Source organism: Cebus imitator, unplaced genomic scaffold (assembly GCF_001604975.1).
Source record: "Cebus imitator isolate Cc_AM_T3 unplaced genomic scaffold, Cebus_imitator-1.0 Scaffold277, whole genome shotgun sequence".
In the NCBI taxonomy this organism is placed as follows: domain Eukaryota; kingdom Metazoa; phylum Chordata; class Mammalia; order Primates; family Cebidae; genus Cebus; species Cebus imitator.
In genome coordinates this window covers 1,527,116-1,553,604 of record NW_016107592.1, presented here as the reverse complement: position 1 = coordinate 1,553,604, position 26,489 = coordinate 1,527,116, and the positions used below count along the sequence as shown (strand labels likewise).

At 50.6% G+C, this 26,489-nt stretch overlaps 1 protein-coding gene across 2 annotated transcripts in view; it reads right to left on the bottom strand.

Annotated features, from left to right (window-relative positions):
- Positions 1–7,220, bottom strand: part of KY (kyphoscoliosis peptidase) — a 51,485-nt gene extending 44,265 nt beyond the window's left edge. The window contains exons 1-3 of one of the 2 annotated variants that reach the window (XM_017501043.2): positions 6,994–7,220; positions 4,261–4,323; positions 290–352 (exon numbers count right to left, since the gene is read on the bottom strand). In XM_017501043.2, coding sequence (XP_017356532.2) covers positions 290–352; positions 4,261–4,323; positions 6,994–7,129 — 262 coding nt within the window. In that variant the 5' untranslated portion in view covers positions 7,130–7,220. The remainder of the gene's footprint in view (positions 1–289; positions 353–4,260; positions 4,324–6,993) is intronic. The other variant, XM_037728677.1, reaches the window with a different exon arrangement.
- Positions 7,221–26,489: the final 19,269 nt, after the last annotated feature.

The window sequence follows — 26,489 nt, the reverse complement described above, 5'->3', positions numbered from 1 at the left end:
AATGTTGGATACTGACGACAGTAATAGTGATGACGATGACAGCAGTGGGCTCTGAGGCCCACAGGCTTTATTTCTTGATCTCAGGGTGAGGGGAAGCCTCAGTCTGTGGGGCCTCTTGCAGCTTCCTATGAGACTCAGGTAGAGGAAAAGGGTTTTCCAACATCCATGGGAGCAGAGAGGACCCTGCTGCCCATAGTCTGAGCTCCACATCCTGGGCTGTTGCTGGCTGGAGCATCAGGTCTGGGCACACATCTGCAGGGGAGCTCATGGCTAGTGGCAAATCACTTACCTTGGCTGTCGTAGGAAGTGATGACCTGGGGCTGCTGAGGGTGCTGCTTCTCCACCAAGTTTTCTATTTAAGGAAGACAGAGAGGCCTGCAGTGACCACTGGGGAATTTTCCTCAGGCAGAGCAGAGTGCTGTATGTGTTTGCAAGACAGGTGGGCTGGTGGGTACCAAGCACGTCCCCAGGCCTAAATGTGTGCACACCCTCGCACACGCGCAAACCAGCACAATGACACTGTGCATGGAGGCAAATGCCTGGAAGCCCATGTGCTTCTTAGCTGGTGCTAGCACAGACTGGTTTCTTCTGGAACAGGCTACCAGTCTTCCATGGTCTTTGTAGCCATAGCTCCCAACTCTGGTGTCACCAGGCACAGTTTCAAAGTCCTGTCCCATACACAGATGGCTCGTTGATCTTCACACCTTTCTATGGAGCAGGCTTAGAGGTTCTGACCTGGGACTTGGTCCACAGGTCTTCTGATTCCCAGTTGAGCCTCCTCCTCCTTTTTTTTTTTTTTTTTTTTAAGATTCAGTCTCACTCACATGCGCCAGGCCGGAGTGCAATGGCATGATCTCTGCTCACTGCAACCTCCACCTTTAGGGTTCAAGCGATTCTCCTGCCTCAGCCTCCCAAGTAGCTGTGATTACAGGTACATGCCACCATGCTTGGCTAATGTTTGTATTTTTAGTAGAGACTGGGTTTCACCATGTTGGCCAGGCTGGTCTCGAACTCTTGACCTCAGGTGATCCACCCACCTCAGCCTCCCAAAGTGCTGAGATCACAGGCGTGAGCCACTGTGCCCTGCCTCCTGCTTCTTGATGAGAAGAACAGGGAGGCCAGCCTGCTGCCTACTCTGGCCTAGCAGTTGGGATGATGTGTAGTTTGTTTCTGTTTTACAGACATTTGCAGGGTATGAACTCTATGCACATTCTCTCCAATCGCTGGGATATTTCTGTCCCTGGGACACAGAGTTGTCCTCAGAGCCTAGTGGGGTCAGGCTGCTGTGGAGTGATGCCTGGTTCCTGCCATAGGCCAGGAAGGGGTAGCTGACAGGCTTACTTGCCCTCCTACGGGAAACATGACCTTTCCTCCCTTCTTTACAGCTGCTGCTGTGGCCTGCTCTGACTGAGGCTGCCCTTGAGCCTCTGCTTCAGAAGGGCAGGAGGAGAGGCTGTGGGCAAGAGGAGGATTGTGGCAACTGGGGCTTCCCCCACCACTACCAGCCTGGCCTGCCATCTTTTCTCTATAGCTTCCTGCTGGCCTGCAGTGGGCTTGTCACTGGAAGTGACCACTGGGACCAGTGCCTCTGTCTGGAAACAAGTATGCCTCTGGGGCCTTCGCCTGAACAGGTCCATTTAGATGATTCTTCTTGTGCAGATCAGCCACTCAGTGCTTCCCATGCCTGGGCTTACACAGAAGCCAATCAAGGTGGGGGGGGAGGTACTGAGCCAGGCTGGATTTGTGATCCACCTGGCAGGGTCTTGCCCTGGAAAGGCTGCCTACTTCAGCCTTCTCCTATGAACAGGCCCAGCTAGGTCCCTGAGCCCCACACTGTCAGCTGAGGGCCAGGTCCACTGACTGGGTGGGGTGAGAGTGAGGTGGCATGTGGGACTGGAGCCCCAGGCCAGACTCAGGCAAGGACAGGGAGGCCAGGGCCACCTCCTGTAGGCATAGCTGGCAGCGCCACGGCTGGCTGAGGAAGGAAACAAGATCTGAGAAGGGAATCCTCAAGGAGGGTGATTGGCTGGCATAGCTGCTGTGGGGTATTTATAGTCAGGGCTGCACAATTGGTTTCCCTTTAGCTGTGGGGCATCAGTCCCTGTGCTGCTAGGCAGACTTCAGCCAGGACCAAGGAAACCAGCCAATCACAGCAGGGGAAGCCCGTTGCTGGGCAAGCTATTGGGATGGGGTGGCAGGGGTGAGGAGGTGGCTGGGCCCAAACACCTGCTGCTTGGAAAAGTTTGGAGCTCTCTAGTCTCCCCAGCACCCTGCCAATGCCCCAGCCCAAGCAGTGCACATGGTAGCGCAGAGGGGGAAAATGTGCCCTTCTGGATCAACCCTGCACTCAGCAGTATCTGTGTGCACTTCACCAGCACATGCCATCAGCTGCTTCCTTCTCAGAGGGAAGCCATCCAGTGACCAGGGCTGGGCGGCCTGCTGGTTCCCAGGGCTGGGTGCCTTGGGCACGAGTAAGGCAGGTATAAGAAAAGGTCAGTTTCAATACCTGCACCCGGCATCTCAACATCAGAAAACACAGAAAGAAACTAATTTTAATTTCTGCATGCATGCAAGCATACCATTTGAAAAATAAATGAAATTTTGTTTTCATATGTTGGTGGAGTGGTGGAAGCATCATTTTTTTCTGGGCTCAGGGCCTCTATGGAGCTTCTCTCCAGCCCTGCATTTATCTGAAACTCCTAGTTCTCATGGTGGTTTTGCAAGAACTATTTTAATCATCCTCTATCAGCTGACACACAGTGCTAAGATCCACTTCATGTCTTTTACCAGAGTCTTGTAATGGTCTTGTAATAGTCAATGTGTCACTTTGTGTTTTGTGATATTTTTCCACTAACCTTCTCCCAAATCGGACACCCAGAAGATGGTAAAAATAGAATGAATTCAGTATATTTCAGTCCTCTCCTGATGTAATAATATGCCTGAGAAGCCCTAAGATGAGTGTCAGACAACTCAGGCAAGGTATAAGACAGCTGCAACCAACAAGGACGCTGTGCTTCTTTGGTTCCACCTGTGGCTTGCTTGCCCACTCACCCACTCACACATGGCCTAGCAAGCTTGCTTTGCATGCCCTGGATGGCCATTTCTGTGGCTAACAGGGTCTGATTCTTGTTAAAATTCTCAATAGCCCACAGCAGAGTTCCGTTAGCTTTGGTGTCTACTTTAGTAGAGCTAAAGCTGGCACGTCTACCAGCTGATGGCCCATCTAGCAAGGTTGGGGAAGCCATTGCACCCATGCATGCCCATCAGTTAGGACACAGAGGGGTGCCTCCCTGACAGTGGTATGGCAGGTGGGGGTGTCTCAAGGACTTTTACCAAAGGCAGGGGACACAGGAAGACTCTTCACCTCCAGGGTGTTAGGACTCACCCGCTGTGCATTGATTCCGATCATTTTAACGTAGCCCCCTGAGGGCAGAGTTCTTGGTTGCCTTGTTGATTGTTTCATTTCCAATACTTAGAATCATTGAGAGAGGTTCCTTCAGACTGTATTTGATAAGCCAGTCATTTGATTCCCAGGACCACATAGCTGGGGGCTGATGGAGTTTTCTACTGGGGCTCTGGGAGCAGAGTTTTGACCCCCATTGGAATCCTCACATGCTCACTGTGCAATGTCCCTGATGTTTGTCCCTGGAGGCTGGGCTAATAAACTCTAAAGGGAACAGAATAAAGGCCATTATAGTTGGCCCCTTAGTGTTCCCAGAGAGATCCTGGGCCTAGGGCAGCAGATGCCTGGCACCAGAAAAAAGAGGCTTTGGAAGCTGACTTCTTATTGTATTTAGGGTCCTAGGCCAGCAGGGAGCTATATACAACCCTTGAGTGGCATCTTCTCAGGCTTCAAGTCATACTGACCTAAGGCAGACCACTGTCCTCTCTGTTGGGAAGCATTTTCAAATGATGGATGGCGTGCACCACATAAGCAGTCTTGCCTCTCATGGGAGCACTCAAACCTCACCATCCCAAGGGATGTTAAGTCCTCCCCTTCAGCTCAGCCAGCAAACAGATGGGTGCTCAAGTTCCTGGCACTGCTCTTCAGCTACAGGCTCCAGGACAGCAGGGGACCTGACACCAGGGAATATTTCCCACAGTCACAGTGGCCCTAGAGGCCTGGCCGGCTCAGGAGCGGCCACTATCTGTTCAGTGGTTGGATGTCTAGGGCTAGTCTTCAAACAAGTGAAACCCAAGCCTTCCAGTTATTATTCAATGTATTAAATCCTATAGGTTGACAGAAAAAAGAGAATTTACCGTGCAGTTCATTTCCTTCTAATTTCTGCCATCTTCGGACTCCATTTCCAACGCCTTGGAATCCTGCAAAATAACAAGTTTCTCTGAGGCGGGAGACCCAGGGCAAGAGTAATGTACCAGTTGCAGACTTATCTTGGTTCTGGTAGAGCAGGTGGATTTTGGCTCTCTTGGAATCTGAGAGAGGCCGCCTATGAATAAGATACACTTGAGGGAATGAATGCAACTCTCAAAATTCAAACCATTAAAAGTCAAAACAGTTTTCAAGGGCAGTGGGGTTGGTTATCAGGTTCATTTGGGGAGAATTTCTGTAGTACAGATGCCCATTTCCACTCCCACCTCTCCACTGCACACATATGAAAGCATTATTTTAGAAGTCACTTGCTATCCATGTTGCCTGCCTATTTCTGTATGTGCTGAATCACCCACTTTTAGAGTCTTGATATAAAGTGGGGGGAGTGGGCAAAGACCGTCAATCCAATGGGAACTGAAAATGACAGTTGTCTGTTCTCTTGGCCTCCCTTGCAGCTAGAGGGTGGACACGTATGGTCTAGCCATAGCCAATCAGAAGTACCTGTGTTCCACTCTGCCTTGGGACCTGGTGATGCAACAGGGAAGGGAAGGAAAGCTCTCACTCTGGCTGAGGCTGGAAGTGGTAGCCGCAAGGTCGAGTTTCTGGCACAGCATGAGGATACGTTCTGGCAGCAGGAGCTGCTGCAATAAAATTGAGATCCTGGCGCAGAAGGAGTATCCAGTGCTCGTTGGTGGCTGAGGAGGTTTCCTCAGCAGACCAGCTCTGTGGTGCTGCTTATGGCACTGTTCCTGGAAGCTCAGCCTCGAGTCTTATTCTCTAGCCCCACTCAGGGGCCGCCACTCTTTGCACCCAAGGGAGGCCTTGGAACAAGCCGGTCTTTTGGGGCATTTTCCTCCCTTAGGCTGTGTTTCAAGGAGTGGGTCTGCAAGTTGGCTTAGCCTGGGGTCTCCTGAATATCACTGCTGCCCACCAGGCATCGAAAGCCATGCACTTTCCCTCTTCTCTGCTCTGGTTGTGAATAAGTGACACAGCTCTCTACACTATCCTTCAAAGCATCTGTGAGAAACTGCCATCAGAAAAATGTTTGGAGAAAAAGATCAGCAGAAAGGGCCCAGCAATTACGGATCTTTTTTTCTCTACCATAGTCATGAGCGTGAATACATTAGTCTGGAGTCATGGGGAATTTGTGCTAGGTGTTGGGCACCTCTCAGGGCAGTCCTGATGCCTGGTATTTCTGGGGCTTCTCTGCATTCTTTGTCTTCCCTAGTGTCAGAGCCTTTCAAGTGATGTGATCAGAGAGGACTGGGAGTAGGGGACTCCTGGGCCGACCTGGAACTAGGCCTCATCACACACTGGAGAAGGCCTTTTGGACAGTGATATGTGTGTTCAGAGCAGTCTCATTTCTATCAAAAAGTTGATGACTTCTGCTGATTTTCTAACTACAACTACCCTGGGTGGCCATTTCCCCTTCTCCCAACAGCAAGTCTGAGAACTAAAAAGTCAACCAATCCAAACAACTCCTGCTTCAGTCAGGAATCAGTCCTGAGACTAGAGTGCTGGTCAGTATACTCAGCCCTTCAGAATCTGTTTCTTTCCCCTGCCTGCCTCCCCAAGAGGTCCCCAGTGCTCTGGGGGCAGCTCCAGCCTGTGTGTCTGGTAGTGGCAAGGCCATCATAGCACCACTGCTTTAGCAAGGCAGGTGGAAGGTGGATCCTCAGTGCGCACAGAGGCTCTGGGGACAGAAGAACCAGGGGCAGAGCAGCAGCAGGTATTCCAAGGAGCTCCAGAGCTGGAGGAGAAGAGGGAGGCAGAAATCATTCTCCTGCATGGCTTCCAGGCCTAACTCCTAAAGAACTGGCTCACAGTCCTCCTGGTGCATCCTCACACCAGCCTCCCAGACAGCTTGTGATCCAGGACCCTGAGGTTCTCTGGTTTCTCAGGGGTTTATTTAACCCCTGCTGCACTCTATTCACATTGTGTTCTGTCGTCGGGAGAACAGAGAGGCCTGGATCCTGCTTTCCACAATCACTCTATAAAGAGTCACTTTATCAATCTACAATTTGCAAATTTACCCAGAAAGTATGTAGGACAAGTAAACTTGATGGATAAGTTCAAGTGGAGACAGCAGGTTTCAAATCTTACCCTATCCAAACCTGCATTCCTTTTACCCCTTTCATGCCTTTCATCTATAGGAGGCTGGGAGAAAGTCTCAAGAAAGGAGAAACCGAGGCTGTAAATCGTGCAAGGCCACACAGGGCGTTCCCCATCTCAAAGTCTGACTCAGCACAAAGGCTTCCCTGCGTCGGGTGTGCCCTGCAGTGTGCTGTGGGGGGAGCAGGCCTTTGCTACCCATGAGTCAGGCCTGAGGCTCTGGCCCCTTCCTCCAGGGTATCTTCCAGTTCTGCTCTATACCCGTCAGAGAGTGACTCGGAGGAAAAAGACTCCCTGGGGTGACGGAAGCACCCACAGGCCAGCACAGGGAGTCAAACTGGGGCAGTCACGGGGCTGCGCGTTGCCACGGGGCTGCGCGTTGCCACGGAACGCTGGTGACACCGTGGCGAAGCGATGGCAGCCTTGGGGGAGAGGATCGGGCTTGCTGACCTCGTTCGGGGGAGCAATGGGCGCCCCCCGGCGGGCGGGCCCCTGTGGCGAGGAGACCGAGGTGCCGGGGAACGCGGGGACGTGGGTCGGGCGCGCGTTACCTCCTCGGCACTGCAGCAGTGCGCTCGGGTCCGCCTGCTGGTCTGAGTGCGCGCCCTGTGCGGCGCGCCGCTTTTCCGAGTGCACGATCAGCAGCATGTCGATAGACACGGTGTTGATGTCCTTCTTCAGCTCCATGGTGCCGCCTCCCTTCCGACCTGGGCGCCGCGGCCGCACGCTAGGCTGCTTGCGCTGCAAATGGCCCCGTGCGCGCCGCTGCTCAACTCGGGAGAGGGCGAGGGCGCGGGAGAGGGCGCTCCCCCGCCGCTGCAGCCTCCGGGCGCTGCGTTTCGCTGACTCTGCCAAACACGCCATTAGGGCCTGCCTGGGAGGGCGCTACCCTAATGAAGCGGCTCTAAGTCACCTTTGAAAGGAAATCCCCGTGCTGAGCCTTGACCTGCACCGGGGCCACAGTCGGCAGAGGCCCTCCAGTCCAGGGCCTCCCTCCCCTCGCCCCTGCCTACTGCCCGGTGCTCTTGGAGCGCTGGTCCTGAGCTCCAGGACTTCTCCACGGGCTGAGCGCCGCCTCATCCCCACGGTCTCCAGGGGGTTCCTGAGAGGGCCCGGAGCCGACCTCCCAAGAGAAGCCACTGGCAAATACAGAAATCGTACAGTGCTGTCAACACTGAGAGTTGGTTCAGGAAAAGGAAAGGCAACAAAGGGGTCCAGATTGAATTACAAGATGTGCAGAAATTGACCAAGTTTTGGCTTTGACCTCACTCATTCCCTGGGTGGGTTTTGGAGGTTGACAGCTCTCTCCCTAGGAGACAGTTGGGTGGGGTGTTGGAGTCAGGAGCTCCCCACCAATTACAGCCCCTCCAGAACTTGGAACATGCCCACTGAGTATCAAGCTAACGATCCTCTTTGGTCTGAAAGCAAAGACTTAAAATCTCTATTCCTTCTAGAAGCCTGGCTCCTGCCCTGTGGGGAAGGAGGGAGGAGGAGAGGAGGAGGCTGGGGCAGAGGGAGCTGGACCTGAGAAGCCTTCTATTTTTAGCCTGGCCTGGCCTGCCCAGCCAACAGCAGCAGGGGTTTGGCTGCAGCTCTCAGGAGTGTTTACAGAGGCTTCTGCCTGGTACGTCTGGGCACTATAGGCTCACCCTGCTGGGGGCGCTCCTCTAATTCTGGTTTCTACTGTTAATAAATGCCCCACATGTGGAAGCCTGTGCTCTGGGAGCCCTCCCCGCATTGGAGTGTATGGCACCCACCTTGCAGCACGGTCCTGAGAGTTCCCAGATCCTCCTTGGAGCAGCCTGTGTCACACAGACTGCATTCCAGTACCTACTCCACCACTTCCTGGCGGTGTGGACTTTGACCAGCCATATCCTGCCACCTTCTCACCCTTATCATCGGGTTAATAAAAATTTATCACATGGCTGCTGTGAGAATGGCGTGAATGTAAGGCACCTGGTATATACAAAGTGATCTTCAAATGGTAGCTGTCATTCTTACTTCATTTTAAGGGTGAGGAAAGGGACAGATGGAATGACGAGTTACTGATGGAGTGGGGGAGCAGGAAAGATGTCATAGCCACACCCTAAGATTCTGAAGGTCCTCCCCCAATGACAGTGGCTCAGAATTTGGTCCTATGTAAAGGCTGTCATCTGATTGCCTTGTCACTCCCCCCTCACCCACTGGGCATCTGATGAAAGGAGAGGTTGTTAGCTTCCAGCAATGTTGAACTGGAGTGCCTAGAGAGCTGAGCCCATAGGCAGACAAGTGGAGATGGGTGGCTCCCAAGGCAGGTTTCTTTCTGCTAAAGTGAGTCTTGTCCCGTCTGCATGTGTGCAGGCACACACATGCACATGCACATGCACATGCACACACACACACATATTCCTACCTGGGAGGCTGGCTAACACTGTTCTCTATGTGACTGGGGAAGTAAGAACTATGAATTATGCAAAGCTCTTTGGGCGCTGGAGATTGCTGAGGCAGATTTCAGGTCCCATAGCCCCTCCAACTGCCCTGGGCCAGTCAGTGTTGCCTAACCCTTTCAAGTGTCAGGTTGTCTGAAGTGCTGAAACCAACTAGAAGCCCATGTGCAGCACTTCTGGTTGCTGGATGGGTCTGAGTGCTGGTGGTGGTGGGAGCTGAAGGCCCCTTTCCTTACACTTGCATTCCCATCTCCCAACCCTTGCTCTCCTGCTAGAAAATGTCACTCCTAGGAACTTGCCAACTCTGGTGCTCCCTCCCAGAACTGCCTCTGGAGAAGGATACTCTGACCTGGGAATGTGCTGCCAGGGGTCTGGGGAGATGGTGTGGAGGCCTCCTGTTTCTCTGCCGTGTATGAAGATGGCATCGGAGCAGGGTCTCTCATCCTTGGCACTGTTGACATTTTGGGCCAGATAATTCGCTTTTGTGGGACTGTCCTGTGCACGGTGGGATGTTTAGCAGCATTCCTGGCCTCTACCTGTTAGATGCCCATCACATTCACTTCCCGATTGTGACAACTTAGAATGTCTCCAGACACTGACCAGTGTTACCTTTGGAAAGAACTGCAGTGTGAACAACGCTTTGGAGGAAACTCCTGAAATTGGAGTCACCTTGGCTGCTCTGGGAGATGCTGTTGACCCTGGCTCCTGATGCTGCCTGACACCTAGACCCTCTCCCCAGAGGTTTACCCATGGCCATCAGTCCAACAGCCTGGCTTCTGGGGCCTGCCGGGAGCATAGATGAGATGCTCCTATTAATGCCAACTCTAGTCCCATCCTTGACCTGGGTTGACCCAGCTGCTTCCCCTCTTCCCCACTATCCATTCCTGGGCTGAGAGGGAGACACCATGTGGAAGGTGATGTGGCTGAGGGCATTTGGATGTATCAGAAAAGCAGAAGGAGAGACAAGGGAAGACTGAGGTGGCTGGGATATCATTCAGGAAGAGGCTGTATCCCTTCTGCTCAAACCCCTCCTCCAGCTGCTCACTCTATCAACAGGACAAATGACAGAACCCCCAGCCTCCAAATCCCCGCACCCATCTCTTCTCTTTTCCCTACCGAATCTACGCGTGCTTCAGCCAAAGCCGTGCCCTCCACACCCCAAACACACCGCACTAGCCCCTCCATCCTGCCACTATCTTGAATAAAAAAGATGCAAGGCTCTCTGTATTCTGACGTAAATAAATAAAATCTGCATCCTTGTCTTAGCAACTGACAAATCAGGGGCTTTCTCCATTTTTGAGCAAAACTTTATTTTAATCACAATGAGTGGGAAATTCCAGGATACAGAAAGACAAAGAGCAGTCAAAATAGCTGTATTGTCACCTTTGTCAAATTTAACACTCACATACATCCAGCTGTCAGCAACCCTGCATCCACTCCTTTGCTGGAAGGTGAGATTTGTCAGTTGCCTGAATGGTTCTGGGACCTGAGTTGGTTCTGCTATCTTGGAGATGAGGAGTGTCCACTATCTTGGAGATGAGGAGATGGTTCCGCTATCTTGGAGATGAGGGGCAGTGCTTACTCCTGACAATTGAACCCGTCACCAGAGCTGAGTGTGTTTTGACTCTCAGTTTTCCCTCAGAAGTAGTAGTTTTGCAGGGACCATCAGTCACAGCTGTTTTACCACTCCTGAGATTCCAAGAGGCAAGTTTCTCTTTTCTCTATAGAGGTAGAGTAAGTAAGCCACTACAAGAAAGGCTTTTGGCAGGGAATTTTCTCCACTGATGCCATGGGGAAGAGGCACACAGAGAGTGGCATGGCTTGGCGAAGAGTAACAGACCAAGTCCCAGTCTTCTAACTCCCTCATCCTCCCTGAGATGGGTGAATCTTTACACGGAGCACTGGATACTTTTCCCAGAAACCTTTCCACAGCCCGTGTAGGCTTCTCGTGGCCTCTTGACCAGCCTGGCTTAGCTTGCTTCTGCTTCTGAGCCTTTGCTATTGCTATGACTTCTGCCTGGAAAGCCCCTTTGGACTTCCCTGGTAAGTACAGTCTAGGCATCCTTCCAGACCCTGTGGGGAGGGTCTCATGGCTGTGGTTTCATAGTTGGAGGTGGGTATAGAAGGAACTGGAGCATTCCCTCCTCTCTACCTTGAAGCTTTCCTGGATACCCCAGTCCTTGGAGCTCCTGGGGATTGCCAGTGCTCTGTGGTGCCTCTTTTTACAGTCCTGATAGTTAATTTGGAAGTTCACCTCTGCTCTTGTCCTACACCCACCAAATTTGGAAAACATATCAATCCCCTCTGGAGCAGTTATGCCAGGCAAACCTGTTTCCAGACACTGTCTCCCAGCAGGGTGATATTGAACAATGTACTTAACCTCTCTCTGAGTCTCAGTTTTCCTCATCCATCAAGTCGGTGAGGTTGTTGATGGGATTAAATGAGATAAAGTACTTAGCTGTGGGTAGTTATAGCTATGGCAACTTCTTGTCAGACACCCTGCTTGGTCCTGCTCTGGGGAAGATCTCATGGATGTGGTTTCACAGTTGGAGAGGGTGTGTAGAAGGAACTGGAGGCATCCCTGACCTCCCATGTTGCCTTCCTTCCTGTATCACTGCTCTGTGGCCACTGTTCTACCATCACAGAGAAACTCAGTGAGCCACAGAATCCATTCCTTTAACTGACATCAGATCTGTGCAGCTGCAGCCTGTCTGGCAGGAGTTACGGCACGGCACAGTTCTGCTTCCTTCCCACCCCAATGGCACTTGTGAACTCTCTGTGCGCGTTCAGTAGGATGTACCTTTGCATTATCTCCATGTTATAGATGAGAAAACAGAGGCTTAGAAACCTAAGGTGACCTACTCAGGGTCTCACATGTATCTTACAGATAGCAGGGGACACCCAACCCTTGACAGTCCACCCAACTCTGCGTACTCATGTGCTGACCAACACCTGCCCACCCCTGCCCTGTATGACCATAACATGCCCATGAGCTGAGGCTGCGTAGTGCCCAGGCCAAGGAAAAGATCAGCTGTCAGCTTTTGGAGAGCATGTTCTTAACAATCATGAGATATACACCTTGACCTGGGGTTTCAAGAACTCTTTTGAGGTCCCTGGAAAAATTATTTGAGCTCAAGCCATGAGCTGGGCCTTTGGGGACAGATTTTACAGACTCTGTGGCATCAGTTGTTTTGGGTGGGGTGGGAACTGTGGCAGTGGCAGTAGGGAAAAGTTGGTGGCTGGGAGCATTCAGCAGTCTTCAGGAGCAGTGAGGTAGCCCTGCCAGGAATGGAGAGGAAGGCAGAAGACTGCCATTTTTGTAGACAGCAAAAAAAATTTTGTGTTGCGATAGTTCCATACCATTCTGGGGTGAGGATGGTTACACTGTAAAGACAGCATTCCACTTCTGCTAGGTTTGCCATGAAGATGTTTCCCAGCACAGATGACGGCTTGTTCTTGAGACCCCACTATGTGCAATGCCATAGGATGAAATGAAAGAGTAAGCACAGGGGAGAGGCACCTGTCATCCCAGAGAGGAGGGGCCAAGAAGGCTACATCTGCAAACACTGTCCTTAGGGATGAATAAGTAGGAGAGAGGGACAGGGCTTTCCAGGCAAAGGAGGAGCCTGGGCAGGAAATAGAGGGCCTCGAAAGAGTGCTGGAGGTGTGAGGGAGAATGGTGTGTCTCAGGAAGTGAAAGCAGGGCAGTCTGGTTGGTGCTATGGTGCAGGGGAAGAGGTTTGAGGGGAGCAGAAGAGGAGCCAGGGGCAGTCTGTGCTGAAGCTTCAGCTGCCTATCTGAGTGGCGACGCTGGTCCTGGTCAGCAGGGATGGGAGAGCAGGGAATATTCACAAGGGTGAGGGTAGAGGTCCCATGGTTGTCTTAGGCATGGTCAAAACCACTGCCACCTGAGACTGGCTTTCTGGAGAAGATGCTAGGCAAGGGTGGTGATGGTATGAAGGGACAGTCAAGCACCACATACAGATGCTGTGTAAGAAAAGGAGGATCTGGGAGTGTGGGGCAGAGTGAGGGGCCTGGGTGAGGTGGGGAACTAGGCTCAGATGGAGAAAACAGGCAGGGAGACACAGAGCCTCCACCCAAGCTGAAGGGCCAGGCCCCAGCTCAGTCCTCAGACTCAGGCGACCCCTCTGAGTGAGCTGGGTCATAAAGTCCCACAGGGCATCAGGAGACAAGATGCTCTGTCAAATTCAGGCTCGTGATTAACAATATAATAATGTTAGAAAGTACAGGAACTGTATAAAGAAGAAAATAAAGCCACCTAAATCCCATCATTCCACCATCTAGAGATAATCACTTCTAAACATTTTGTTATTTACTATTCCCTTTCATTACTACTACAACACAGAGTATAATAAATGAATATTTGTTACAGCCCGTTTTCATGCTGCTGACAAACACATACCCGAGACTGGGAAGAAAAAGAGGTTTAATTGGATTTAGAGTTCCACATGGCTGGGGAGGCCTCAGAATCACGGCAGGAGGCAAGAGGCACTTCTTACATGGCAGCAGCAAGAGAAAATGAGGAAGAAGCAAAAGCGGAAACCCCTGATAAACCTATCAGATCTCGTGAGACTTATTCACTATCAGGAGAATAGCATGGGAAAGATCAGCCCCCATGATTCAGTTACCTCCCCCGGGTCCCTCCCACAACACGTGGGAAATCTGGGAGATACAATTCAAGTTGAGGTTTGGGTCGGGACACAGCCAAAACATATCAATAGGTTAAAATAAAAATGAATATATATATATATTAAAACTATAATTGGTATTGTATCATAAACAGTTTGGTATCATGATTTATTTTTGCTCAAAATATAGTGAAGAGTTTACTACAAACTCTTCAGAACCCAATTTAAAAGATTGCCTAGTCACTTGTTATACTGATGTGCCACAATCCATTTTTCTATTTTCTTATTGTTGGACTTTTAGTTTGTTTTGCATTGTCTACTTTTATAAATAATATGACAATAAATATCTTCGACTACATATCTGGTTATTTCCTTAGAATAGATTCTTGGAAGTAGAATTACTGAGTCAAAGGCTATGGCTATTTTAAGAATTTATATATATATACACAAATTATCTTCCAGTAAGACTGTGCCTGTTTACACACGCTAGCTGTGTATGTCAGCCTCTCCATACACCATCACAAGCGTTGAAAACTATCGGTACATCAACCTTTGCCATTATGATAATTGATACATGGTAACCCTTTCTAGTTTTCATTTTTATTACCATGGAGATTGAACAATTTTTAAGCATAAATTTATCTTGGGTGGGCCAGGCGCGGTGGCTCATGCCTGTAATCCCAGCACTTTAGAAGGCCAAGGCAGGCAGGTCACCTGAGGTTGGGAGTTCAAGACCAGCCTGACCAACATGGAGAAACCCCATCTCTACTAAAAATACAAAATTAGTCGGGCATGGTGGCACATACCTGTAATCCCAGTTGCTCGGGGGGTGCTGAGTCAGGAGAATCACTTGAACCTGGGAGGCAGACGTTGCGGTGAGCCGAGATATCACACCATTGCACTCCAGCCTGGAAAACAAAGAGTGAAACTCCGTCTCAGAAAAAAAAAAAAAAAAAGAAATTACCTGTGTGTGTGGGTGCATGTATTTGTATTTTAAAAATTCATATCCTTAGTTCCTTTTTCCTACTTTAATGGCACGAATATTTAAATGTCAGTTGGACAAAAAATACTCTTCCAACCTACCTCAGAGCTGTTGTATTTCATAGCAAAGTCTATGGCAGAGCCGTGGCCGTTGCTCTGACCGCTTGAAGCTCTTTGAGGGCCAGGTCATGGTCTACTCAGTCCTAAATCCCCCTCATCCCCCAACACTTTGTGCCAATGTGTGATGCACACAGAAAGTGCTCAACAAATGTTTGAATCAAATTGGACAGAATTAGTGCTCCCAGCAAGCTGAGACTTCTCCCTTTAGCCTGGAGGTAGAACTGAGCCTCCAGAGATGTGTAGCATTTGCTCTTCTGTGTCTCTTTCACAGACCTGCAGGGAATGAAGAAGGTTAAACGAGGACAGGCAGCTCTGAAGGGACCGTCCTCCACATTGACAGAACCATAATGAGTTTGGTGAGAGCTTGGTCCTGAGACAGTGCTGCTCAGTCCCACGCAGGCACCAGCCCTGACCCCTGCCCTGCAGAAGTCAGAAGTCATGATTCATGCTGTTAGGAGCAATTTTCATTCTTAACCTTTCTGGTCTGTCTCTTCCTGATCAGTTTGTTGGCCACTCCCTTTCTCAAAGTGTTTCTGCTAATGACGCCTTAATTGACTTTCCATATTTTTCTGTCCATAGCTCATTAAAATCCCATCTTCTTTCATATAATGATGTGTAAGTGTGCGAAGTTCTGCATTCCAAATTTCGTGTACTTTGAAGTTTGGAGTCTTTACACTCTGACGTTCTTGGCCCTTTGCTGGGGAGGGAAATGATGAAGATCAATTTGTCTCTCACCACCACTTTCAAAATCTCTTGGGCAATGCCAAGAGAGGTATCCAGTGGCATATGAGAGCCCATGGAGAGATTACCTCTTCAAAGTAGCCAAGTGTTGATTTCCCAGCTATTGAAATGCCCCTCGCATATTTCTCGATCCGCCCCTTTCTCTGACGTAAACAAGGTGTGTCCTCTGCAGGTCTTTGCTTCAGAATCTGCTCCATACTGGTCACCTCCTTCTGTGCAGAATTCTGCATTTCCATTTCCATGAACTGACATAGTCTTCACAATAGCCCAAAGCTGGGCTGTTGCCTTTATGCCCATTTTATTGACAGAGAAACAAAGGATTGAGAAATCAGTTCATGCAGTTCTCCAGTAGCTTCTGGATGGGCCCAGTCCTCCCATCAAGCTTAACATGCTTGCCATTCTGCACATTTCAGTGAAAAGGCGTCTCTTCTGGGAGCAGGCTGAAATGTGGGCCAGCCACTCTCAGAGCCCAAGCAGGGCTCCTAGTAGCGGGAGCCCCCTGAGAGAGAAATCTCTTCTGTTTGTTCAAGATTGTCTGATCAGGTGGTGAGCAGGAACACAGAAAAGGGCTGTGGAGGATCTGAACAAAACCACGAATGAAGTAAGAGCAGCCTTTTGATTATGACTGTGGACCCCTGGGGGCCTGGCGGGAGGATGTTGGTGTTCATGGTCCCAAGCAGGACGTGCCCAGTGGCATGGATCCCAGGGGGCATGTGGGAGCCAGTTGTTAGTGTCAGCGCAGACTCTAGCCTTGCCTGTCCCCAGGGCAGAGCTTCTAATAGGAGCCGTGGGTATTTTTAGTCTCACGTGTGCAGGCACAGGGCAAGGCGAGCTGCACAGGAACAGCTAATAAGCCTTGGTCCTTATTAAGTTGGGAAGGATGAAATGAGGGGAGGAGGGGGAGCCTGGTGGAACTTTTCACACGTCTCATTTTCAGAAAACTCTCTTTCTGTAATTCACAGAGAAATATTGAGGTCAGGGTGATTACACACAGGCCCAGTTGCAGAAACCTGAAAGTGGGGCATGTTCGGGTCCCATGGGCTGTAGGCCTCCTCCCCACAGGGCCCTGACCTGCCCTCCAGGCAAGGAAGTTGGGATGAAGGGATGAGCAGCTTTAGGGCTTGGCTGTCAAGGCTCCAGGGGTGGAGGTGAGGGCTTCGAAAAGGACTAGATTAGAAACCAGTTCCTAACATGATGCTGAAAGCTACAGGGGATAGTTGAATGGTATCAGCTGTTCACCTGAGTTCACAGATGAGGAAATCGAGGCTCAGCAAGGTGTGGGACTTGGTAAGGCCACACAGTTCGGAAGTGGCAGAGCTAGGATTCACGTCTAGTGTCCTAGACCAAGGTGTACCATTATGTGCCCCCAACGATAGGCAGTTGTGTGTAAGACTCACTGTTCATTTTACTTAAGTCATGAACATCTTTCTTTTTTCTATGCCAACTCTGTATCAGGAACTCTATCACTGGAATGGGCAGCGAGGGTGATTCAATTCCTGCTCTCGAGGCGCTCTCGATTTAGTGAGGGCAACATAGAGTCCACTCAGCTGGACTTCGGGGCAGTGAGTGTGCAAGCTTGTCCTGTGGGAAAAGCAGACTGGGAAGTGAAATTGGCAGCTTTCCAACTGTTGGTATTGAGCGTGAGGGCAGTCAAGGCTACTACAGTCTCATGCAGTCCACTAGTACCGTCCATTTTCCTTCTGTACACCCTCTTCTGAGGGTGAGACTGGAGAGAGGGCTACGAAGGGGCAAGTAAGTCCTCAGCCCTTTTCTGGGCCCTGTGGCTGTGGCAGTCTGTGGCAGGACTCCCTTAGCAAGGATGTGGGCAAGGCTGGAATGCAGGTAGCACCCGGGCCTGGTGTCGGCTACCCTCTTCCTCACCACCCCCATCTTTATGGTTTGAGAGCAGTGGGAGAGAGAATGAAAATCGTGATTTGGGGTGAAGGCATTTTAGTTTCTTGCAGGCTTCCTGCCCAGCCCAAAGCCAGCCATGGCATGTGCTTCTGCCCATCTATTTATCCCTCCACTCCACCACATACTTTAGCACCATGCTCTTTCATATCCATCCATCCACTCCATCTATCCACCCATCCATTCACACTCTCATCCATCCCACTTAGCTATGCCCTCCATCGCAACCTAGACACAGCTGAGACAGGTGGATCATCTGAAGTCCGGAGTTCGAGACCAGCCTGGCCAACATGGCAAACCACCAGCCAATCCCACCCTTCTATTCCTTCCATCTAATATGCTTTGTCCATTCACCCATTCTTTATTCATTCACGTGCCCCCCTACCCCCATTCCCATCCAATTACGATTCCTTCATTCCATCTGTAACCGACAGTATGTTCTAGGCCTGTGTCTGCTGTTGTTGGGATACATAGATGAACACATCTCTCACTTGTAGTTGACCTATAAGATAGTGTATAGATCCACTTATGAAGATAACAGTGGAATTGAAGAGGGTCCCAAGAGAAGCAACACAAAGAATCTGGCAAAAGAAGAAGAGAGAGCTGAAAGAGGAGCAATTGAAGTGTTTGGCATTCTCCTTTCTGGGAAGATAGGAGTTGTGTTTTCCTGGAACAGCCTATCTCCTGGCACATGACAGGTGTTCCTTTAAGCAATTCCACGTGTGTGCATGAAAAGAAAGAGAGAGGAGATAAAAGGGAAAAAGGGAAGGAAGGCAGGAAGGCTGGAAGGCAGGAAGGCAGGAAGGAAGGGAGGAAGGAAAGAAGGACAAAGGGAAGGAAGGAAGAAGTAGGGAATGAGGGTGCTATGGGCTGAATATTTGTGTCCTCCCCAATTCATATGTTGAGACCCTAACCCTTAAGGTGATAATATCAAGAGGTGGAGCCTTTGGGAAGTGATTAAGTCATAGGCTGGAGCCCTCATAAATGGAATTAGTGTCCTTGTAAAAGTTGTTCCAAAAACCTCCTTTGTCCCTTCCACCGTGTGAGAACAGAGCAAGAAGCCGCCGGCCGGGCATGGTGGCTCACACCTGTAATCCCAGCACTTTGGGAGGCTGAGGGGGGTGGATCACCTGAAGTCAGGAGTTTGAGACCAGCCTGGCTAGCCTGGCAAAGCCTGTCTCTACTAAAAATACAAAAATTAGCCGACTGTGGTGGTACGTGCCTATAATCACAGCAACCCGGGAGGCTGAGGTGGGAGAATTGCTTGAACCCAGGTGCAGAGATTGTAGTGAGCCAAGATCACGCCACTGTACTCCAGCCTGGCAGACAGAGGGGGCGCCATCTCAAAAAAAATAAAAAATAAAAAAAAAGAAAGTTGCCATCTTTGAACCAGGAAGTGTGCTGTCAACAGACACTGTATTTGCTGGCATCTTCTTCTTGGACTTTCCAGTGTCCAGGGTTGTGAGAAATAAATTTCTGTGGTCTGTAAGCCACCCAGTTTATGGCATTTTGTTATAGCAGCTCAAATGAACTAAGACCGTGGGAAAGAAGGAGGGGAAAGTATGTATTGGGTACCCACCCTATGCTGGGTCCTATGCCAGGTGCCTTCACAATCTCAATCATCCCAACAACCTTTTCAGGTGGTTAGTTACCTTTATTTTAGAGAGGAGGAACTAAGCTCAGAAAAGCCAGCTGTTCAGCATGAATAAAACACGAACAGCAGGGTAGTTCAAATATGTTTGCTAATACAGAGCGTCAGAATGGAGTTTGAAGCAAACATGTCCAGGACAATTGGAAAGCATGCAACTTGACAGATAGCTTCTGGACTGAGCTGCCTGAAGGTGCACGTGATCAGGAACCACAAAGCCTATTGCCCAGTGAGAAGGAGGTGGTGGGCATGCACAGCTGTTGGAGTGATGCCAGGTTGTACCTGTCTGACAGGGAATTAGAACATCCCTTGGTAGCTGTATCAGATCCAGGGTCCTACTGGAAGATTCCTGACCCAGGGCTCTCTGGTTTGAATTTGCCAGGTACCCTCAGGCCAGATCCATGGGCATTCACACAGCCAGTTTAAAGTCCAACTTCGCTGTTCTGGTCCAGAATCTCCTCTTGGGGATAGGGGTGGAGGTAGAGCAGAACCCCAGAGAGGACAGGAGCTTTGCCTCCCACTGCTAGTGCTTCAGCCAGGGCTCCATGCACCCCAGATACAGGCCTCTGATACCCAGTTATGTGCACAATTTTCTGCAGGTACATAATTCCTGGCACTTTCTAGATACACACCCCGTGCTTATTGCTTGGCACAACCAAACTGTCCCCTGAGCATTCTGATGAGTCTCTGAGGAGCATTGATTGACAATTGCTGTCCCATGGCTGGAGTGCTCCCAGATGGTTCCGTAGGTGGCTCAAGTAACCAAGGGCTCTAGTGATATCCCAGGGAGAAGGGCTTGGTTGCGGGGAGGCAGACCAGCAGTTCACTACACAGATGCCTTCTCACTGCTGCAGAGGCTGTGGAGTAAGGATATGGCAGAGGCTGGGGGAGAGTGTCAGTGCTAATTCGATATTCTAGAGTGATAGAGCTCTCATTCACATGAGCCCTGCTGCTGCCCACAAACCCCAGGGGCCTCCTATTCTCTGAAGTCAATCTGTCTGTTTAGAAACCTATTTGGCTTTGCCTTTGCCAATTCCAGAGAGCAGAGTTTGGGGGAAGGGAATGCAGGTTCTCAAGTCCTGCTTCGGGGTCCCGTGAATCAGTCCCTGGCATGCAGGGCCTGAGAGGGGCCAGGAAGGAGGGATATGGGGATGGGGAGAGTGGCTGCCCTAGGCTTGAGTTACCTCAGCCGTCCTTCCTCCCCAGCTTTCCTCTTGGCACGGTGGGGCCGCCCACTGGCCAGCTCAGCTGTCCTCCTTGCTCACCATGTAATCCCTGCCAGGAAGAGGGGAGGGAAACCTGATCCAGGCCTTCTCCCACTGCATCCTGCCATCCTGTCCTCCCTACAGCCAGAAGGGAGGGGAGGACAGGGAAGGGCAGGGCTCGGGGAGAGCTTCTAGGCCTAGCTGCTGCTGCTGGGCTGCTGTGGTGCTGGGCGGCCTGGCGGGGCGGGGGGTGGGGGTCGCGGTTGTGGGAACCACAAGACTCAGGCCTTCCCTCTGGAGCCGGCGCCTAGGGGCTGCTCTGGCCTCCTCTGGCATCTGGACACCTGTTAGGCTGCTTCCATTTGCTGCCTGCCTTTTGCTTCCCTGTGTCTTGGAGAGCCCTCGCTGGGTATTTTTACTTTCATCCTAAAAAGGCCATCTAGGAGCCAGGGAGTTGAAGTCCCAGCATTCCCAGGAGAGTCAGAGCCTCAGCCTCCTTATCTGTACCCCAGCAGCAATCATGCCCACTGCCCAGGGTGGAAGGTAAAATGAGGCAATGCAGAGTGTGCCCTTGGCACACACCCAGGCACAAAGTGGTGACTGCTCGAAAGCAGCACCACTGCTTTAAAAAAAAAAAAAATAGAAAGCAGCACCAGCCCAAACCTGAACCAGGACACAGCCGCAGACATGCAGCCTGGCGGCTGACCTCACACTCAGGGGCTTCTCTGGAACACTGGTTGGGAAGAGCAAGGACAGAGATGGCCCCCTGTACATGCCCCTTACTCTGGGATCTCAGAATCATCAGGGTGGTGACGTATGCACAGGAATTTGTGTGGGGCAGCTGTCTACGGCAAGAATGGGGCCATTTGTTTGTGTTTTCCTAGAACAGCCTACCTCCTGGCACATGACAGGTGTTCCTTTAAGCAATTCCACATGTGTGCGCATGTGCGTGTGCATGTATATAACCCAGCCATTCAAGCTTTAACCATCTTACTAGTGCTATAGGATGTTTGAAGAGTCTTCACTTTTTTGGGCCCTGGTTTTCTCATCTGAATAATAGGTATACTGATTCCTGCCTAAAGCGCTGCTCTGAATTCAGCACTGGCCCACTGCATGGCCTGTGTAAACAAAGGGTTCCTTGACATCTGTTTCCCATATCCACCAGTGCAGAGATGTTTCTCGAGTTGCTTTGGGGTCTGACCCAGAAAAGAAGGGAAGGGAATGGTGGGGGTAACAGGGGCAGGGATCCCAGGCCTCTCAGCAGACATTTGCATGCTCTGCAGACTGAGGTGGGCAGAGCCACCCTAGGTCAGCTACATAAGGCCACTTCTAGTGCTATCCAGTAGGTCTGGGAGAAGTCAGGTAGGGGGCTTCAGGGCACTCCAGACTGGCTTCTTCTCCCCATCTCCTGGTATGAAGGGGACTGGGCTGGGGGAATGGATCTGGGTCATCTAAATTGCTGTGACCACTTCCTCTCAATGAGAAAGGTCAGGGCTGGCCTGGGGTCCATGGGGGACCCCTACCTCCTGGTTCTGCCCTTGGACCTAGGAAAAGCCTACTGCAAGCAAGGCTTCCCTCACCCCATCCAGTTCCCTGAGGCCAGGCTTCTGGCCACTGGAGTAGTTATTGCACAAGCAAGGCGGGATCCTGGCCCATCTCAGGGTTACCAGAGGCAGGCAGGCCCAGGGCTGGGCCTGGACCTGGATCACAGTGGTGACAGCGACTGTTTGTGGCAGGACATTTTGCACTCCCCAGGTGGTCACTGAAAAGCTGCCACTGAGGGAGGGGCCTCCATGATGAAAAGGGGCCTCTGGCCAAGGCCTGACAGCCATCTGTTCCCAGCCACCAGCCCGGAATCCTCCAGGAAGGGTGAAGACAGGGGAAGAGAGAAAGGGAGAGACAGGGACATACACACACACACACACACACTTACAGACATAGGGAGAGAGAGAGACAGAGACACTCAGAGACAGAGAGATAAACAGAGACACAGAGACATAGGGACAGAGAGAAGAAGAACGAACTGCAGAAAGGCAGAGAGAAAACTGTGGAGGAAAGATAGCCAGAGGAAGGAGACAAAGAGACTGAGAATGAAGATGAGAGAGGTCGAGGGACAGAAAGAAACAGAGACAGAGACATTGGGAAAGAAACAGAAGGACAGGACAGTCAGAGAGGGACAAAGAAAGACAGAGAGAACAACAGAAACAGAACAAAGGGAGCCAAAGGGATCAAGAGACAGAGAGACAGACACAGATGTTGCCTGAGACAGATAGAGAGGGTGCTTGTGGCAGTGGCTGGGGTCAAAGTGAGGGTAGAGAGACAAAAATGTCTTGGGTAAGCTCTCTGATGGAAGGAGGACCCTCATGAGCCAAGCCCCTTCCAGCCTCAGCACATTCAGAGGGAAGAAGCCACATGGGATCACAGCCTCTGGGTCCAGGGTCCTGACAGCAGTTTTTAGCCCCTTGCCTGACTTCCCCAGACCTACAGGGTGGGACTAGGTTTTCTTATGTCTTTCCAGGTACTCTAACAAAGACTCTAACACAGACTCACCTGCAGGGCACGTGCAAATGCAGGTGCCCGGGCCCAACCCAGAGTCTGATTCACAGGTCAGGAAGACCAGAAATCTATATTTCTAACCTGTTCCCCAAAAAGTCTTTTGCAGGGCTTTCACCAATCACAATGAGACATGCTACACCAGGATCTTCCAAGCACTGGTTCCGCATCTCCCTCTCATCTCTGCCCCACTGTGGGGCCCCTGAGTGGGTAGGGGGCAGGCAGGAGCCAGGGCAGGCGGTGCTCTGAGGGTACTTTCTCCACAGTTGCTGGAGGCTTCCTACACCTTCTGCTTCACTAGCTAACAATCCCACAGGAAGGGGTAGAGGCCTTCCACTGACCCCTGGTCAGGCAGCCTGGGAGGCACCTCAGAGGTCATGACTCAGTCCCAGCCCCTCTGCACTATGGAGGAGTCTCAGTGGCCAGGCCAAGGCAAAAAAGACACATGGCGTGTTCATTTATCCAGCTCTGCTGTGTGCCAGCCTCCGTCCCCATCAGTTCATTTCCTCCTCTTAAATAGATTAGGGATCCTCATTGACGCCACCTTAGGGATGAAGAAATAAGGTCTAGAGATGGCAAGCAACATGCCCAAGGTCACACAGCGAGCCAGTGGCACCGCCTGCACTAGAATCTGGATCTGTCTTACCAGAAAGCCCATGCTTACTCCCAACGTCCCCGTCCCGTGTCTATTAATGGCTCTATTGCCTCTCAGGCTAAGATCCCAAACTCAGCTCTGAGCTCCTCCCTGTGTCCTCCCAATCCAGTCAGTGTCCAGGCCTGCCCGTGCCAGCCCTACAACAGCTCTCATTCATCACCACCTTTTTCCATGGTGTTCCTCTTCCCAGATTCAACCTTTATGCCGCTGGCCCAGCACTAGGCAGTCATCTTCCAGCTCACTTCCCCCCGACTAATGTTGTTACATAAACCACTGGAAGTGAGTGAGATGATTTTAAGTGGCTGTCTTTCCAGGTACTCTAACAAAACAAAGTCCGAGGCAAATTTCCATACTAACACTTTACAGGAGAGGAAGAGTCTGGGTGGGATGCAGTTTCCGGGCAGCAAGCTTGGGGGGAATGCTGTGAGGTGGTGGCAGGGAACGCAAATTCAGGGGGTGCGTAACTGAGTTGGTCACAGTCTTTAGAACAAAGCTTCTTTCTTTGGACACCTGGGTTATTTCCAGAAAAAAAAATAATGCAAACAGTATGTGTGTATGGGTGAAAGGACAAGGAATTTACCGCCTCCGTCCCATCTCTTAACTGGCACTGGTGAGAGTTCACCCCCGGGGAGACACTGATTTCCCTGTAATTCTGGGTTGTTGCTTGGGCAGCTGTGGGACACACTGGCTGGCTGTTCAGCTGTGGCCACTCCCACAGTGGTGGGCATGGTGGGGGCTGTGTCATGGCCAGACCTCACCCCTTGAGAAGGCGGAGATGGCTGGTCTGCTGTGAGATGAAGTGAGGAAGCCAGTAGCCAGGTTCTCTTCTGGGTAGGCAACCAATGCCCTGGGGCAAAGAGAGCCAAGCTGCTCTGCTGGGGATCATCAACCGGGTATAATACAGGAGGGCATCTTTTATCGGTGAGTGAGATGATACAGAGTAAAGTAGGCAACAAATAGAAATCAGTTTGGTCAAGTTCAAATTGTCTTAAAAATATATAGACTTGATAACAGGAAAGCAACAGGGTCAGTGGAACACTCACAGGTCTGCCTCCAGATGTATCTGCCCTGGTGACACATCCTGGGAGGGGACTCTGTGGCTCCAGGTGTGGTGGCTGGCATGCCTCATGCTCCAACCATCATTAGGGTTCTCACTGAGGATAGACCTCCAGGAACTGCTTCACATCTGACCTCAGGTCTCTGCCCAAATCCTACTGATAGAAATACCTGCAACTGGCAGTGTGGGCCAATCTGGGTCGGTCTGGGGGCTGCACTGTGTTGCTGCCTTGGAAGGAGGAGTTGGAAGCCTATAAAACTGTGTAAACCCAAGTCTACACTTGGAGGACTCTCGAGTCTCTCTGACCTACTGTCTCTTGTGCAACCCCGGCCAGGTTAGGGAGGGAGGAAGCCATGAAGCCTATGGCATGAGAACACCTTGTCTGCCAAGCTGTCTCCCTCAGCCTGAGGAGAAAGCTGAGGATAGAGAAAGGCTGTCCAGGTGTGAGCTGCTCAGGAGGGCAGCTTCCTGGTAGCACTTACCCCCCAGGAATTGACCCCACCTAGAGCGAAGAGCAGAACTAGGAGGTGGCATTATAAGGTAGTCTTCTTGACCATCCAGACAAGCCAAGAACATATCATGGATCTGCTTTTAGCAAAGCAGGCCTTCAGGATCTTCTCCATCACTTTCTGCCTGGGTGGTGTCCAGTTCACCCTCATGATAAAATGATAAAATCACTTATAGTTCTTCTTTTAACTGAACTCTATGGTTCTTCAGGCCGACAACCATGCACATCTTGTAGATTTCCATATTCCCACTTTTCACTTTCCATTTTTCCCTTGGATTAGTTTCTTCTTAATAAAGCACATCTCCTCATTTCCATCAAAAGGCCGCCACCTGCACTACCTTCACCACCTTCACTCCCGAGCCTAACCCCCAAAGAACTTGTCTTATATCTCAGACAACCTCAGTTTTCAAAGTAGCAAGCAATGGAAGGGAAAGCTGACTGGTGCAGTCTAAGGAACGCAGGCCATGGATTTAGAGCAGTATGCTTCCTAATTTTTTTTTTTTTTTTTTTTTTTTTTTTTTTTTTTTTTTTTTTTTTTTTTTTTTTTTTTTTTTAGACAGGGTCTTACTCTGTTATCCAGGCCAGGCTGGATTCCAGTGGCATGGTGGTCACAGATCACAGCAGCCTCGACCTCCTGGGCTCAAACAATCCTCCCACCTCAGCTTCTCAAGTAGCTGGGACTGCAGGCGTGTGTTACCACATATGCCTTAATTTTTTTTCTTGCAGAGAGGGGGTTTTGCCATGTTGCCAGCTGGTTTTAAACTGGGCTCAAGTGATCCACCCACCTCGGCCTCCAAAAGTGCTGGGATTACAGGGGTGAGCCACCATGTCTGGCCCCGGTCTTTGGGAGCCTGTTCTTGGGGTTCTGGTCAGACACTGTGCTGGGGTAATGTCCTGCCCACTCCCTTCACCGTATTACTTGTGGTCCACATAATCCAGAAGTCTGGCAGTGCAGTAATGAGCAGGGTCTTGGGCCCAGGTTGCTCTTCAGCTGGTTGGCATAATTTGTCTGCCCCAGGCTGTTGACAGGTACTATCAGTTCTGATTGATCAGCTTCTGAGTGGTATGGATCATTAAATATTTTGCATAACACCAGTGCTACCTCATGAGAACTGTGACTTAGTTTATGTTACCTATTGAGGAGACTAATGGTGATTTCAGTGATGACAAAGCTCTTTAGCTACATGGTTTCTATAGGACTGAAGTGTCGGTTAATTGAGTCAAGATTTTAAATAAAAATAGAGCCAGTGCATGTTAAAAAGATGGAACCTGGGGTATGGCAAATAATTTCTGGGCACAAGAAAAGGTTTCAATGGTTACCAACTGGAATATTGCTATAGACTGAATGTTTATATCCCTTCAAAATTCGTATGTTGAAACCTAATCCCCAGTGTGATGATATTTGGAGATGGATCCTTTGGGAGGTGGTTAGGGCATACGGGCAGAGCCCTTGTGAATAGGATTAGTGCCCTTTTGAAAGAGACCCTGAAAGCTCCCTTTCCCTTTCTGCAATGAGAGGACATGGTGAAAAGTCTACAGTCTGCAGCCCGGAAGAGGGCCCTCGTCAGAACCCTACCATGTTGGCACCTTGAT